At 38.6% G+C, this 17,452-nt stretch overlaps 1 protein-coding gene across 10 annotated transcripts in view; it reads right to left on the reverse strand.

Moving 5' to 3' along the window:
- Positions 1-4,240: 4,240 nt before the first annotated feature.
- The window catches only part of ACBD5 (acyl-CoA binding domain containing 5), a 48,107-nt gene continuing 34,895 nt past the window's right edge, over positions 4,241-17,452 (reverse strand). For 9 of the 10 annotated variants that reach the window (XM_077772435.1, XM_077772430.1, XM_077772434.1 and 6 more), the window contains 3 exons: positions 12,267-12,311; positions 11,828-11,937; positions 6,152-6,199 (listed from right to left, as the gene is read on the reverse strand). In XM_077772435.1, the coding sequence (XP_077628561.1) occupies positions 6,187-6,199; positions 11,828-11,937; positions 12,267-12,311 (168 nt within the window). In that variant the 3' untranslated portion in view covers positions 6,152-6,186. Of the gene's footprint in view, positions 6,200-11,827; positions 11,938-12,266; positions 12,312-17,452 lie in introns of all 10 variants that reach the window. The other variant, XM_077772427.1, reaches the window with a different exon arrangement.

Below are 17,452 nucleotides of genomic sequence, written 5' to 3' on the forward strand. Positions count from 1 at the left end.
CTGAGCTGTCAGCATAGAGCCTGATGCGGGGCTTGAACTCAAACCGTGAGATCATGACCTAAGCCAAAGTCAGATGCTTAGCCGATTGAGCCACCCAGACCCCCCTTTATAAAATTTTTAATGTTTATTATTTTTTATGTTAATTTTTAAAATGTTTTTATTTATTTTTGAGAGAGACAGAGACAGAGCATGAGCGGGGGAGGGTCAGAGAGAGAGAGGGGGAGACAGAATCTGAAGCAGGCTTCAGCCTCTGAGCAGTCAGACCAAAGCCCGACACAGGGCTCAAAGCCATGAACTGTGAGATCATGACCTGAGCCAAAGTCAGATGCTTAACCAACTGAGCCACCCATGCAGCCCCATTAAAAGTTTTTTTTAATTAAAAAACTAAAAAACAAAAAAACCTTGGCGGTAAGTACTAAAAAAATCAACCCAAAATGATGTTAAATAATTGCTATGGAAAAGAAAAATATGAAAAAAATCCTTGAGGAAAGGGATAATATCCAGAGGATAAGTGGAATATACTAGCTCTTGTTTAAAAAAAGAAAAAAAATATCTGTACCCTTGTACTGACATTTCCAATGTTCTTGTTTGTTTTCTGTTTTGTTTGGTTTTGAGAGAGAGAGAGGTGGGAGAGAGAAAATCCCAAGCAGGCTCTGTACTGTAGGAGGTGTCTCAGACTCACGAACCATGAGATCATGCATGATCTGAGCCAACATCAAGAGTCAGATGCTTAACCGACCGAGCCACCCAGGTCCCCCCAGTGTGTATCTTTTTTATAGCACTTTCAAAACCTGTGAAAGGGATTTGGATTTTATGTCTTCTTGTCCTACTTCTGTAAAAGGACGGATAGTGAAATAATAGCTATCAGTTTACTAAGTATTTACTGTATTTACTAAGTATTTACTGTATCCTGAGCACTGTTGTAATTAAACTAGCATGTACTAACCCTATGATATTATTATCATAATTTTATAGATGAGTTTTAAGTGACTTTCCGATAACTGCTCACAATTCCAACCCAGACTGTCTGGCATTAGACTCGCCCTCTGCATCAGTCCTGAGAATCAAGAGGTACATAAACTAGTCAGGAGTGTGGCTGCAAATGTCAGAAACCTAACTTAAACTACCTTAAGTAACAAGGGAAATTTATTAATCCATGTAAACAAATTGTATAAATGGGGGGGGCGGTTAGAGTTTTCAGAGTTAACTTGAATTCAGTGTTTCTGACTTGGGTCTAAGTTCTTAGGGCTACATGTTGGCCTTATTATCTCAGCCTCCTCCAAGTCTCAGGATAGATGGCCCAGAATCTCTAGATTAATAACTTTACAGGCTACAATTCAAAGAAAAGGAGAATGCAACCACAATGAGATACCACCACACACCCATCAAATGTTGGCAAAGATGTGAAACAAGAAGAACTCTCATTCATTACTGGTGGGAATGCAAAATAGTGCAGCCACTGTGGAAAACACTTTGGCAGTTTCTTATAAAACAAAATGGACCTTTACCATGTGATTCAGTAATCATGCTCCTTGGTATTTACCCAAATGAGTTATGACCACATAAAACCTGTACGTAGATGTTTGTTATCAGTTTTAGTCATAACCGCTAAAATTTGGAAACAACCAAGGTATCATTTAATAGGTGGAGGGATAAATAAACTGTAGTATATCTATACAAATATGATCCAGTGCTAAAAAGAAATAAGCTATCTAAATCAGAAGTCCGCAAACTACATCCTACTGACCAAATCTGGCCTCCTGCTTGTTTTATAAAGCTTTATGGAAACCTAAAATTTACAAAATAGAAATTAGGTGTGAAGCTATAAAATTACACGAAAGAACCTCAAATGCATCTTGCTAAGTGAAAGAAGCCAATCGGAAAAGACTACATACCGCATGACTCCAACTATGTAACATTCTGGAAAAGGCAAAATGCTCTCTCCCCTGGTTTCCTGAAATGAATCCGGAGAATAACACCGCTTGCCCTACTTATGGTTATATGCTCATCCCTGAGACTGTCACTGTGGTCAGAAGAATGGTATATACACTGGCCAGGTTACAGGCCCACTCCTGTAGCTTGGAGAGGGGCAGAGTGACATGGCCGGGCGTGCCATGCAGTGGCCGCCCCAGAATCACGTGAGGTGAGTGGAGGAGGAGGGGCTCTCTGAAGGGTCAGGGGCAGAGGAGAGCAGTGCTGTTATCAGGAGGAGGGAAGGATGGTAGGCAGAATAAGAAAACAATGGCTACCACCTGTATTATGGATGTATTTAAAAGTTTTTTTTTAATGTTTTTATTATTTATTTTTGAGAGATGGAGAGAGACAGCGTGAGCAGGGGAGGGGCAGAGAGAGAGGGAGACACAGAATCTGTCAGCACAGAGCCCGACCCCACAAACCGTGAGATCATGACCTGAGCCGAAGTCAGACGCCCAACCGACTGAGCCACCCAGGCGCCCCTAAAAGTTCTCTTTTAAATGTCTTTTTTAGGGGCGCCTAGGTGGCTCAGTCGGTTAAGCATCCAACTTTGGCTCAGGTCATGATCTTCACGGTTCGTGGGTTCGAGCCCCACGTAGGGCTCTGTGCTGACAGCCAGCTCAGAGCCTGGAGCCTGTTTCAGATTCTGTGTTTCCCTCTCTCTCTGACCCTCCCCAGCTCACGCTGTATCCCTCTCTCTCTCTCTCAGAAATAAATAAAACATTAAAGAAAATTTAAAATTTTTTTTAAAAGGAAAAGGACATGTATCACTTTCCAGTTTATAAAATGTGGTACCATTTCAAAAAGGATTAATGGAGGGGTGCCTGATTGGCTCAGTTAGAGGAACATGTGGCTTTTGATCTTGGGATCATGAGTTCAAGCCCCAAGTAGAGATTAAATAAATAAAACTTTAAAAAAAAGAATTAATGGAGAGAAGATCAGTGAGAAGACAAGAGTTGAGAAGCAGAAAGGAAAAACATACAGAGAAAGAAAAGAGCTTAAGAAGGGGGCATTTAAGCCCCAAAGACATGGTCTTTCCTACTATATGTGGGCAAAATTGAATTCATAAAATTATATAAACTAGAATAATTATATCCTTTAGATAATAATACACATAATATACAATATACATAAGATGTAATAAAAAATATATATACACACACACATATATTTTGTTGCAAAAAGGTGGTTTTATTAAAGTATGGGGACAAGACCCATGGGAAGAAAGAGCTGCCTCTTTAATCATATTTTTATAGACAAAGATGTAACTCTGGGAAACCAGTTCTACCCAATAATATGGAGACAGAGTGTCCTGTGTGAGAGTTCCAAGAAAGTTACTGTTTCCTGATCAGGTAAGATCTTTGTAAAAGGGACATTTAGACCTAGACGTGCAGCAGCCCTCTGGCAAGCATAACGACCAAAGCCACATATCAAAGAAGATGGAACAGAAAGACAGAAGGAATCTGTGTCCCAACTGCATTGTGGAAGCACCTCACCAGTCCCAGACTCCCTACCTCTGGACTTCTTGTGTATGAGAAAAAGACCCCAAAACTTATTTGGTCAAGCCACTGCAGTGAGCTTTCTATGACATGCAGCAGGACACTGATCTCTTAAATGATACAAAAAGCTATCATCACTCTTATCACTATCTCTACGAGTCACAAGTTATACAGTTGTATTAAAAATGCAAAATCTTCTCATCATATTCCACCAAAGACCAACTGTGTGTTTTTAAGACGGCTGTAAAGGGTGCACTGGGTGGGTGTGGGCATCTATCTGTTTTGTGTTTTTTTAATAATTTTTTAATGTTTATTTATTTATTTTGAAGGAGAGAGAGAGAGAGGAGAGAGAGAGAGAGAAAGCAGGGGAGGGGCAGAGAGAGAGGGAGAGAGAGAGAATCCCAAGCAGGCTCTGCACTGCCTGCACAGAGCCTAACCTGAGGCTCGATCTCACAAACCGTGAGATCATGACCTAAGCTGAAACCAAGAGTCAGATGCTTAACCGACTGAGCCGCCCAGGCACTCCTTGGAAGCTATCTATTTGGTGCATGAATGGAAACTAAGATTCTGACTGGATCAATAACATTCTCAACCAAATGAGAGTTACGCTTTATCCTAGATTCTTGCTTTTATAAAATTATATATCATAGCATGGCTTTATTCTGAAAGAGTCCTGATTACTTTCTATGAATTCCTCTATTTATGCTCATTTAATCCTTAATATATAATCAAGGCACTTCTATCAGTAACAAGTAATAAAAACCGTATCATTTCTCATTAACCTTTTATTTTTAACTTAGTTTTACAATAAAGAAACAGAAAAGAAGTAGATCATTAAAAAAATACCAGCTGTCCATTTAAAATTTTAAATGAGGTTCTTGTTAAAGAAAGCAGTAACACTATATCCTATAATTACACCTTTACTTGTATATACAAGGACTGTGTGCAAAGTGCTTTTCAAACTATAAAATAAGACTTTGGAATAGGATATAAACGGTTATCCCTAGCAGTTAGTTACTTCCCACTGCCTGTAATAAATCACAATTGCTTACATTCTTAATTTGCATTTAATTTATTTATTTACTAAGAGAAAAGCCACCATTTTCTGGTACCAAATTGATATCTAATTTTTGAAAATAATCCCTGATCCACAGGTCTAAACCTTATTTTTACATATAATTCAGTTACTTGCTTCATTTTTCCCCTAAATAAATAGAGGACAGTTTTTAAAAAGCAAATATTAGACAGACACGTTTTAATCAGATATGATTAAAAAATAAAAAACACCAAGTTACATGAAAGAAAAAAATAAGGAAAAAAGATTCTTGAGGAAAGCAAATTGTATTCTTACACTTTTTTCTTCAGGCAAACAAAAAACCATCCTCTATACGAGGGCTGGATTACTTTCTTACTGAAAACACTCAGAACACATGATGCTTAACCCAACATCACACATACCAAGAATGCTTAAAAAGTATTTGTTACTATGCCTTCGAATGAGAGAAATCTTTAAGGTACAAGGTACATCTAACGAGTGAAGTTCTGGAAGACACCCAGGAAGAATAATTCCAAACAAAGCCTTCAAGGATCTAAACTGCAGTCTTTTTTCTTTTTTTTAGTCTCAACGGGAGCTGGGCGGAGGACACTGAAGTTTACATTAGTTGGCTGTGCCTTTTTCATATGGAAGCATATGGCCCACTAGCTTGCAAATCCTTCCATTACCCCTGTGAAATAGGTGTATCTCAAATATTATACCCGAAGGAAAAATGGAGGCACTAGGAGGTTAAGAGTCCAGTCTGTATAGTTCACCAGTTACAGAAAAGTGATTTTCATGTGTTTCCTTTTTGACCTTTGTAAAAACAGTATAAATAAGTTTTCATTTTATATTTCAAAGCACCCTATGAAGCAGAAACAAGATATCCTCAGTTAAAGAAAAACAATTACAAAGGAATAAATGTATACGGTTGAATAAAATCTTATCAATGATCTACAGGCTCAGAGTATACTTTCAGACCTACTTGAAGCCCATGCATCATTCCCATCAACAGATTAGGTCTATTCTGTGTTCTTCTGTAAAAAGTAAGCCTGGTACATAGGGCTCTACTTTGTAGTAACATCGCCTGAACACTCAAGTCAGTGCTGTGAATGCCCAAGAGAGATCACGAGCAGCCCACAGAGTGGACATGGAGAAGAATCTTCTAGCAGTTTTCTACTCCTTGGCATGGCAATTCAGCGACTAGGATAGAAAGTTGATTTAATCTCATTTGAAGTTCACTCTTGGTTTGCACTCTTTCTCAGATTTAATTTAGAAAATTAAAAAATCCAGTTATAAATCTGATCTCATTATCACAACTGTACCTTGGAAAAGCAGCTTATAGTTCTCTATGGGAGATAATCAGGTAAACGTGTTACCAAACAATCATTAATAATTTAATGTCCTTCAAGTTTAAGGGTAGGGTAAATCTATGTATGTATGCTATTTGTAACCTAGTTGAGATTAATTATTCAAGTATCAGCAATATTAGTCCTTAAAATGTTATATTTGTGTAGTGCAAAATATATATATGTATATATGTACACAAACCAAACTATTGGATGACAAAAAGAAGTGTAATCATCACAAACAATTAAGATTCTCTTGTGAGCTCCACAATGCATTTCATTCTGATGTCATCCAGGCCCAGTAGTCTTCTGGAGTAAAACACCAGTTTCTTCAGTTCAGTTTTCTTTAAAGAGAAAGTAAAAACCAATTTCCTATGAATATAAATGCAACCTGAATATGAAACACACCCATACCAAAGAATCATCTGAATGAAGACACAACAATAATATTCACATTCAAGATCAAACCATAAAATCACCAATGGTCCTTAAGAAATGACTTTCATCCTTTTCTAGTTGGCTTAACGCAATTTCGAATTTTGGGAATTATTTTCTAACAGGAAAATTGTGAAAGAAAAAACCTCAATAAAACTACAAACAGTTGGTAGATGTACAACCTAAGATTACTCATTTAATGAACAGATAGTCCATATCTGTTACTTGCCAGGCACTGGGGATTCAAACATAAATGAGGCAGGCTCTCAGNTTAGTGATAAACAAGCGATCAGACAGGCGGCTTGTTAGCACAAGATACAACAATCACATATGACCTGAGGTCTGGGAAAGGTCCCACAGCTATAAAATCTCATCACCCTCCCCAGCACTCAAGATGCCAAAATGCCTGAAACCTCATTACGGGTACATTCCTCACCTCTGCAGAAATGCTCTTATGCAACCCCCTTGGCAGGAGTGATATTTTAAGTAATCAGATCATCCCTTATCCTCTGTAAAATCCTCGTATGTATACTTCCCTGGTAGGAGTGACATTTTAAGTAACATAAGGAGATCCCTCAGGGCATGATGGGGGGAAAAAGGCCCCTGGGACCAGATCAGGATTGTGGGTGGTTCTAAAAACTAACTGTCTGAGTGAGGTTTTAGCAGAAATGTTAGCTGGAAGGTGCCTGAACAGTGAGCAACACTTACTAAGAACCCATACAATGAAGACTCCTACACAAGATCCTCTCCAGGTTTATAAAAAAACACACAGCTCTCTGAACCCCCAATCTCCTGCTGTAATACGGAAATAGACATAAATGCCCAGCATTATCTTCAGAACTATTTAGAATGTTTTCCAGGCTCTTCGTGAGCTCTTTCTGTCCTTTTTTTCTGTTTAAATTAACTTGCAAAATGTAGGGCGAGGTGTGGTAAGAGAAGAAAAGTTACAGAAACAACAGATAAGGGAAGAGGAAAATGCTCTGCCTTTTACCTTGCCCTCTGAACTATCTGCTCTGGCTGTACCGCTGAGGCTCTCTCCCCTCCTCAGAAGCCGGGACCGGACTTTTCCAGGCAGTACCATCTGTCCCAGGCTCCATTGGAAGAGTGTTCCTACAGAGAGCCTTCCCACACCTGTCTGGTTTTTATTACCTCTCTCCTGAAAGTTCAGTGCCCGCCAGAAAATTACATTTTGTGTATTTATGAATCTGGGCAGAATGATATAGAAAAGTGGTTATGAACATCATTTCCTTCAAAGGAATAGCTTAAGAGTAGTCTTTTGGACTGAACAGGTCTGCTTTTAGTATTTTACTAATGGGTAATTTTACTAGAATGGTCAGGTGAGGTAATTGGAAAGAGGCAGACCCACAGGAGGCTTCCCAGGGCCTAATTTTGAACAAGAAAGTCTCCAATTGTTTCTGTTCATATCACATTCAGAAAAAAATGTTTTGCTTTGTTTTTCTGATCTACTGCGAAGTGATAACGTGAGAAATTTACTTTTGAATTTTTATTCTTCTACACTGGGGAAAAAAACCCAAGCAGTGGACCTTATACATCGCTTTTAATGTTTAAAAACAAAACAAAACATCTTTTTAAAAAGCTTACCACAAGGGCGCCTGCGTGGCTCAACTGGTTAAGAGTCCGTCTTGATTTTGGCTCAGGTCGTGATCTCACGGTTGGTGAGACTGAGCCCCCCGCCCCCTCCATCATCAGGCTTCAAACTGACAGTGCGGAGACTGTTTGGGATTCTCTTTCTCTCTCTGCCCCTGCCATGTTACTTCTTTCTCTCTCTCAAAATAAATTAAAAAAATAAAAAATTTACCATATACAGCTACTTATTATATATATATAACTACTTGTACCCAGATGCGTAGTTATTAAAATGAAAAGAAAAAAATTAAAAAGAAATAAATTTTAAAAAATGAAAGCTTTCTGTACCATATGGTACTTCAGTTTGCCATCCTGCAAATAGTGACCATTCAGCCAATCATTCAACATTTACCGTAAGCCAGATACTGTTTAGGGGATGAGACACGGGATGGTCCCTAATATGAGTGAGGTACATCCACTCCTTTCCACGCTTTTTCCACCCTAACTAGATTTCTGGACCTTCATCTTTAACACAGAACTTGTCTACTCCAAACCACACACTGCTGTCTAGGTTTCATTCCTGTAGCTGTCAGATTCAAAATTGCTACACACTTCCAGATTTTTTTTTAAATGTTTTATTTGTTTTTGAGAGAGAGAGAGAGGCAGAGTGAGTAGGGGAGGGTCAGAGAGAGAGGGAGACACAGAATCTGAAACCGTCTCCAGGCTCTGAGCTAGCTGTCAGCACAGAGCCCGACACGGGGCCCGAACCCACAAACCGTGAGATCACGACCTGAGCCGAAATCAGACGCTTAACCAACTGAGCCACCCAGGTGCTCCTACACACTTCCAGATTAAAAGATGTCTTAAACCCCTCAAGGCTGAAACTTATTTCCATATCAAATACAGCTCTATCTCCAAACTGTTAATCTGTTGTGTAGATAAGCAAGCAGTACCTAAAAACACTATCTCATCAAAATGCAGTTGCACAGTGCTAAATAACTGGTAACTGGATGACTAAACACTTAACATACTGAAAACTTGATAAAAATTCAACAAAGTAGAATGTTAAAAATCAGCAAGAGTTTCCCATTTGGAGACACCTGTAAATAACCGAAAGGGCAGTGGTGTAGACATTCACAAATAAGGAGTAATCTTAAAAAATATTCTAGAAAAAACTGCAATTTTTGGTGACTGCTGAAACAAAGTAGTTGTTTTTTCTTTCAGTCTTCACTAAGTGACAAGCAGTTTCAAACTTAAGCATAAAATAAATTATTAACCGAAGTAAGCTTTCGGGTTTTTGTCCTGTGCCAAATTTCTCTACTCTCCATTCCTCAACTTTCTACAAAGGAAACATGAAAAGGAACTTTGAAATGCATTGCAAAATATGTCAACACCTTCAGTGTCACTGTACCTGCTGCTTGAGTCTAGCATTCTTGCTACATTGTGAAAAAAAGGTTTGGTTCTGTTCTCCTCCAATTAGCAGGGAAGTTAAAATTGAAGCACTGCGTAACACTAGACCTAACCATCATAGCAGAAATGTAAAATGTGTGAAAATTAGAAAGGATTTAAACTGGGGCGCCTGGGTGGCTCAGTCAGTTAAGTGTCCGACTTCAGCTCAGGTCATGATCTCATGGTTTGTGAGTTTGAGCCCCATCTTGGGCTCCGTGCTGACAGCTTAGAGCCTGAAGCTTGCTTCAGATTCTCTCTCTCTCCCTCTCTCTCACCCCACCTCCTCTCACACTCTGTCTCTCTCTCTCTCAGAAAAAAAAAGCATTAAAAATTTTAAAAAAATTTTTAAAAATTTTTTTTTCTGAGAGAGAGAGAGAGAGAGAGAGAGAGACAGCCAGCGTGAGCAGGGGAGGGTCAGAGAGAAGGAGAGACACAGAATCTGAAACAGGCTCTAGGCTCTGAGGTAGCTGTCAGCACAGAGCCTGACGTGGGGCTCAAACCCATGAACCGTGAGATCATGACCTGAGCCGAAGTCAGACACTTAACCAACTGAGTCACCCAGGTGCCCCTAAAATTTTTTTAAAAAATAGAAAGAATTTAAACTAAGGTCTGTTGAATCCTTACACAAACCTTACACACAGCTGAAATAACATCTATAACAAATACCTTAGAAAAGAGGTAAATAATACTGTGAAAGCAATCTGTGTTTCTGAAATCCTACTAAGGTTTTTTCAAGTGACTGGGTGTAATGGAAGAACATTAATGTGGCACAGAACTTATTCTTTTATGAACATAAATAAAGTTGTCTTTTTTTTTCTTTTTAAAATTTTTTAATGTTTTATTTATTTCTGAGAGAGACAGAGAGAGAGAGAGCATGAGCAGGGGAGGGTCAGAGAGACAGGGAGATATAGAATCTGAAACAGGCGCCAAGCTCTAAGCTGTCAGCACAGAGCCCGACACGGGGCTCAAACCCATGAACTGTGAGATCATGACGTGAGCTGAAGTCAGATGCTTAACCGACTGAGCCACCCAGGCACCCCAAAATTGTCTTAAAAAATTTTTTTTTTAATGTTTATTTTTGAGAGAGACAGAATGTAAGTGGGGGAGGGGCAGAGACAGAGAGAGACACAGAATCTGAAGCAGGCTCCAGGCTCCAAGCTGCCAGCACTGAGCCCGATGCGGGGCTCGAACTCATGAACAGTGAGATCATGACCTGAGCCAAAGTCCAACATTTAACTGACTGAGCCACCCCAAAACTGAGCCAGCCACCCCAAAATTGAGCCACGCACCCCAAAATTGCCTTAACATAAGCTGGAATCAGGAAGACTGATACATCCAAATCCCCATGCATTTCAGTTTCTCTGGCATCAACTATGATCACTGGAGCACTTACACTAACTAGTACGCTGCTTATCCCTTTTAGAGAAGAGAATGGCAAATGTCTGGTTTCTGGTTTCATTAGTTAGGGTAGTTAATTAGGAACTTGGGTTGTTTGCTACAAGAACAACATATCCTTAATCATTTAAACTCATAGATATTTAAAAATGTGTCTCTATTGCACATATTTAAGAGAGCACCTAAAATATCATGACTGAATACCCTATTTTTCCCCCCATCTGTTGTTACTTAATGGAAAATGGTGATGATATACAAAAACATAGTAAGTGAAGCCATCAGTGATAAACAATTGTCTCCATCCCCATCCAAGGAAAGTAATTCAGTTTACATAGTATCTTAAAAAAAAAAAAATGCCTTGGGGCGCCTTGGTGGCTCAGTCAGTTGAGCGTCGACTTTGGCTCCAGTCATGATCTCACGGTTCGTGGGTTTGAGCCCTGCTTGGGTTCTGTGCTGACAGCTATCTCAGAGCCTGGAGCCTGTTTTGGATTCTGTGTCTCCCTCTCTCTCTGACCCTCCCCTGCTCATGCTTTCTCTCTCTCTCTCTCAGAAATAAATAAAACATTAAGAAAAAAAAAAAAAGAAACTAGAAAAAAAATGCCTTAAGGATTTCCTTTGACCCAAGAGATTCAGTCTCAGGTTCCTAACCTAGACAATCTCAGAGCCCTTTCAAGGATCCCAATCTATTATTCTCATGCCTATTTGAGGTATCTCCTGGCATCCCGAATTTTGGCCCTCAAATTAGAAATATCTCTATTTCTAGAGTTGTCAATCATCCATCTAAAGTTTTCTGAAATGTCAATGTCTATTCCAAAGGTATAGAGAGCAGGCAAGCATTATTTGTTTATTTATCCCTTGTCTACAGTTCTTTCATATTAGCAAAGAGCCCAAAATAAACATCAGATTTTAGTTTTTTAAAGTCTAACAAGTACCTAGAAATCCACTAGATATCATTTCCAAGGTAGTTTCAGTTTCAGGATCAGTACAGAATGTTCAGTATGACAATATATCTATAGAATGGAACTGTCCCCTTAACTGTTGTTGAAAGCTCTACTATAGAATATAAGATTTTGCTACTATTTTGAATTAAAAAACTATAGTATTACCTTCTCCTTCTTTGATAATATAAATGCACCAACCACTGGGCAATAAAAGGCCATACGATAGCAAAAGTTAATGCACCAGGAGACATCTCAAAGGGCCACCAAGATGGTCTCTGAGAAAATAAAATAAGCTGGTCACCAATCTATTACATATTACATGCATAAACATAAAAACATACTTAACTCATAATTTTGAAAATATACAACTTAATAACAGATCTCAGTCCTGCTAAAGAGAAGGAAGATATTCAGTATCTCAGAGCGTAATTCAATAAGTAGACTTTTAGGAGTACTTTAGACTTAAACAATAACAAATATATTTTAACTTCAAAGCTCTAAGGGGTAGCTTTCATCTGGAATACTTTAAGAACCTCATATAATCTAAATTTATTGTAGGTTATTTGAAATCCTGGGGCTTAGATTTAAGAAAAGAATTTCTTACCTGTGAGGGAGGCTGATGACTGGGCTGTAATGTTGATGATTTTGCCTATAAACACAAATAACAGTGATTCAGCTTTGACAAAATGGGAAAAAAAAACGGTAATTTTTCTATTTCCTATCTTTTTTTTTTTAAGGCTAAAATATTAGTTTATTATGTTTTTCTGCTAACTATGCTGTGATTATCCTGAAACCCATACTGGCCAAATACCAAGGTCCCTAAAATTGCTAGTCAGGTAAATCTTTGATATTTTATATTTTACAGTTCAAATTATATAAAATTATCAAAATAAAACCGTGAATTACTTCTTTTATACTGTTATTAAATTACTAAATCAGGGGCATCTAGGTGGCTGTTGGTTAACCATCCAACTCCTGATTTCAGCTTATGTCGTGAACTTATTAGGCTCCTGAGGTCCAGGCCTATTTCAGGCTCCATGCTGGGCATAGAGCCTGCTTAAGATTCTTCCTCTCCCTCCCCCTCAACCCCCACCCCACAAATGTGCTCTCTCTCAAAAAAACGGAATCAACTTTTCTTATTAATTCTTTAATTTCCATACAAATTACCATTTACAAACATATCTGAGAACTGCAGCCTTATTATTAAAATTATAAATCATATCCAAAGATCTGTTTTGCAAAATCATAAGTTATAATGGAAGAGGAATGGCAGATATGTGAAATAAACTGTTAGTATTGTAGGTTTGTTTTTTATTTTTCCTTGGCTTTACTGAAGTATAATTGACAAATAAAATTATACATATTTATGTGATGATTTGATGTGTATGCACTGTGAAATGATTATCATAATCAAATTAATGAACACATGCCTCACCTCACATAATTACCTTTTTTGTGGGGAGGAGTAGTGTAGGGTTTTCAATGAGATATCTAAACTAAGTCAAAAAATCTCAAATTAATTTAGGAAACTTATATTCCAATTTGGATCACAAAACAAATTTCCTTATGATAGTTGTTGGAAACTTATTAGTACCATTTTTCCATTTATTACACCTTTAGAGAAATGGTATGAAAATTAACAAGATCATTCATTTATTCATTAAACAAACATTTACTGAACTTCTACCAGTTACAACTCTGGGCATTAGACATAAAACGGGAAGTAAAATAACAAAAATCGCTGTTCTAATGGAGTTTAAACTGTAATTGAGAGATACGAATAATAATGAATAAATCAGTAAAATATACATTGTATCAGGTAGTGAGAAACACCATAAAGAAAAATAAAATGGGAGAGGAGATGAGACATGTTGGAGGAGGAGAATCTTGCAACTTTAAATAGAATGAACAGGGATGGCTTTCCTGACATTCGAGCAAAGACTTAGACAAGAAAACAGTGTGCTAAATGGCTAACGGGGAACCATCTTCTGTACACAGGGACTCCAGGGTGGGAGGGAGCCTGTGGGCAGGTTCAAGTCACAGCACTATGGTCTGTATGCTCAAACAACAGAAGGAAGTGGTGGGAGGAGACAGGCTTTAAATTTCCTTGTTGTGGGTAATTGATCTCCAGGACCCCAGTATGGGTATACCCTAAGGTAAAAACTCTTAGTTACCTCTAGATGTTACATTAGTCCTCACAGACCATTAAGGTGTTTTTATTTTTGTTTTGCTTTTTAAAATTTTTTAATATTCTATTTATTTTTGAGAGAGAGAGACAGCGTGAGCAGGAGAGGGACAGAAAGAGGGAGACAGAATCCGAAGACAGGCTCCTCCACACTCTGAGCCAGCTGTCAGCACAGAACCCGATGCGGGGCTCGAACCCACAAACCGTGAGATCATGACCTGAGCTGAAGCTGGACGCTTCAATGACTGAGCCACCCAGGCGTCCCGACCATTAAGGTGCTAAAGAAGAGTATACTCAAATTGCCAAGTGCTGAAAGAATCTAGACAAGGTAATGATTTGTATGATATTAGTTGTAATTGTACCTTGTAGGCATAACTATATTTTACCTAGAGATTTGCCTTAAGGTGCTTCTTAAGACTAAATGGAATTAAGGGTAGATTTACAAAATTGAGCTCCAAGTATATGATGACTTATCCAAGGTCACATTAGTTAGCATAATCTTGAATGGAACTCGGAGGATCAAATCCCAATGTGATGACACAGCTATTCTTCTTTAAAGCAGCAACTACTAACAAACACTAAGCTAGAGTCAGAACTATGAAATGTTGACTGCCAGTGGTTTTTTTTCCAAATAATAAATAAAATGAAGATTCCCAAAGACCCTCGCTCATATCTAAGAAGCACTGACACTAGCTGTATAATTAGCAGTACGAGTTTTTGCTTTAATATTTACCCATACATGTTGTTAAAGAAAAATACAATCAATGACACTTGTGAAAGCACAGTAAGGAAGACTTTATTCAAGGGAGAAGGGGCTGTCACTGTGGGTACAGGGACTTCTATAGTCAGGGGGAGGCAGATTGGCCTCATCTCCCAATACAGCACGGGCAAGGGAGAATTAATTAATGTAAGGAGGAGGGCTGGGATCAGTGGATGGAAAATTCCTAAGAGGGAACATCATGGGTAAGGGAGATTCTGGTTAAACCAACCTAACAGGATTCTTGCTGAAGATGGGCCAAGGTGATCAGACAGCCTTACCTGGGGTAAGGCGGAGCCTAAGAGCCTGTCTGGTTTAAACTGAGCAGGGTTCTTGATGAAACTGGATTTTACAAGGAAGAAGTGAAGAGATGGGCCTAAGAGAAGGTCCAAGAGTCTGACTAAAATTTAATTGAACAAAGAATCTTTGTTGGTATCAAGTGGCTTTTATGTAGCTTTGACATAGTTAGATTCTATTTACCATTCAATTGCTGGATTAAGCTAAATTACTGCATTTTTTGGAAAATACTTTTAAAAGGAAAAATCCCATATAACTGTAACCACTGCAAAGAAAATATGAAGACAGAGAATTATTTAAGTTAGGTCCTCTCTAAGGCTGTGAACATCATTGCTATTGTTACCATCAGCATCTCATGTGATACTATGTAAATGTCACATGGGTATCCCAGGCACTGTACTATGCATTTTACATTATCCTCTGAATAATCCTAGGATGTAGACATTATTAGTATTTCCATTTTATAGATAGGAAACTGAGACACAGAAAAGTAAAGTAACCTGATTGAAGATCAAACAATAAGTGGCAAAGGGCACCTGGGTGGCTTAGTCAGTTAAGCATCCAACTTTGGCTCAGGTCATGATCTCACGGTTCATGAGTTGGAGTCCCACATCAGGCTCTTTGCTGACAGCTCAGAGCCTGGAGCCTGCTTCATATTCTGTGTCTCCCTCTCTCTCTGCCCCTCCCCCCCTCACACTCTTGTCTCTTTCTCTCTCTCAAAACTAAACATTAAAACATTTTAAAAACATTTTTTAAATGTTTATTTTTGATACAGAGAGACACAGAGTGCAAGTAGAGGAGGGGCAGAGAGAGAGAGACACACACACACACACAGAATCTGAAGCAGGCTCCAGGCTTTGAGCTGTCAGCACAGAGCCCGACGTGGGGCTCAAACCCACAAACTGCAAGATCATGACCTGAGCCGAAGTGGGACACTCAGCCAACTGAGCCACCCAGGCACCCCTAAAAAAAAGAAAAAGTGGTAGACCCAGGATTTGAACCCAGGTGCCAAGATCTACCACACAGTGCTGTTTCCCTTTTCATTTATGTGTCCACTGCCCAGAAAGTATCTGGTATGTGGCCATTCACCAAATATTTATTGAATGAATAAATCTCAGCTTGCTCTGATGGAAAGTGAATTGCATGAGAAATCTGGAAAGTTTATAGAACTGTCTTTGCCACTATTAAGGAATGTGTCCTCTCTGTATCTCTCCTTCATCTGCTGAACTAGAGGTACTGAACTAAATTTCCTTTAACTCTACAATCTACTACTACTCTGCCATCAATTTACCTCTTTTATTCATCCAAATGAATTATGTAAAAAAATTTTGGCAACTTCTTACTTGACACATCCCCAAAAGCAAGGGAATCAAGAGCAAAAATAAATGATTGGGACCTCATCAAGATTAAAAGCTTCTGCACAGCCAAGGANTTAAAAAATAAAAAAAAATAATTTTGTTTGAGGGGGTGCAAAAAGGTGATTTTATTAAAGCATGGGGACAGAACCCGCGGGCAAAAAGAGCTGCCATGATTAATGCAAATTTTAAGGAAAAAGTCCTTAACATGTCAGAATCTTTTTTTGGTTTGTTTTATGTACAAGTGAAAAAGAGAACTTCTAAAGAAAAAAAAAACCCAAAAAAACTTTTAACAGAATCTCAATACCACTGAAGACATTAAATGTATACAAAATACACTTTTTTTTAAATTTTTTTTTAATGTTTTATTTATTTCTAGGAGAGAGAGAGANACTTTTAAAAAGTCACAGAATGAGGGGTGCCTGGGTGGCTCAGTTGCCTGAGTCTCCGACTTGGGCTCAAGTCATGAATTTGCAGTTCATGGGTTTGAGCCCCGTGTCGGGCTCTGTGCTGACAGCTCAGAGCCTGGAGCTTCCTTCAGATTCTGTGTCTCCTTTTCTCTCTATTCCTCTCCTGATCGCATTCTGTCTCTCTGTCTCTCTCTCAAAAATAAAGAATAAAAAAAAATTTTTTTTCCTTAAAAAAAAGTCACAGAATGAACTATGAACTATTCAACAAGGAGGCAGAGATCAGTAAGCTGGAACTGGTGTTCCAGAAAGCTGGCTCTGACCTGGATTACTTTCAATACAGGCTGGAATATGAAATCAAGACTAACCCTGATACAGCAGTCAATAAAAATCCAGTTACACTCTTAAAGGAACTGTCAGCAATAAAGTCTCAATATCAAACTTTGTATGGATGCTTTAAATCAACTGCTGTAGAGCAGAAAGAGACTAAGAACTGCATTTGTGCTACTGTAGATAAGACTATGACCATGATACAAGAACTACAAAAGCAAACAGACGTGGAGCTGTCACCACTGACTAAAGAGAAAACTGTGGCAGAGCAATTAAAATCTTTCATATCACACTTCTGAAGAAGTGGACCTAGAAAAGGGAATTCTCATGGATAGGAGATCCACTTCAGACATATTTAAGACAATGTCTTGGGGCGCCTGGGTGGCTCAGTCAGCTAGTGTCCACTTCGGCTCAGTTCATGATCTCGCAGTTTGTGGGTTCGAGCCCCACATCGGGTTC

Source organism: Crocuta crocuta, unplaced genomic scaffold (assembly GCF_008692635.1).
Source record: "Crocuta crocuta isolate KB4526 unplaced genomic scaffold, BGI_CrCroc_1.0 scaffold96, whole genome shotgun sequence".
NCBI lineage: Eukaryota > Metazoa > Chordata > Mammalia > Carnivora > Hyaenidae > Crocuta > Crocuta crocuta.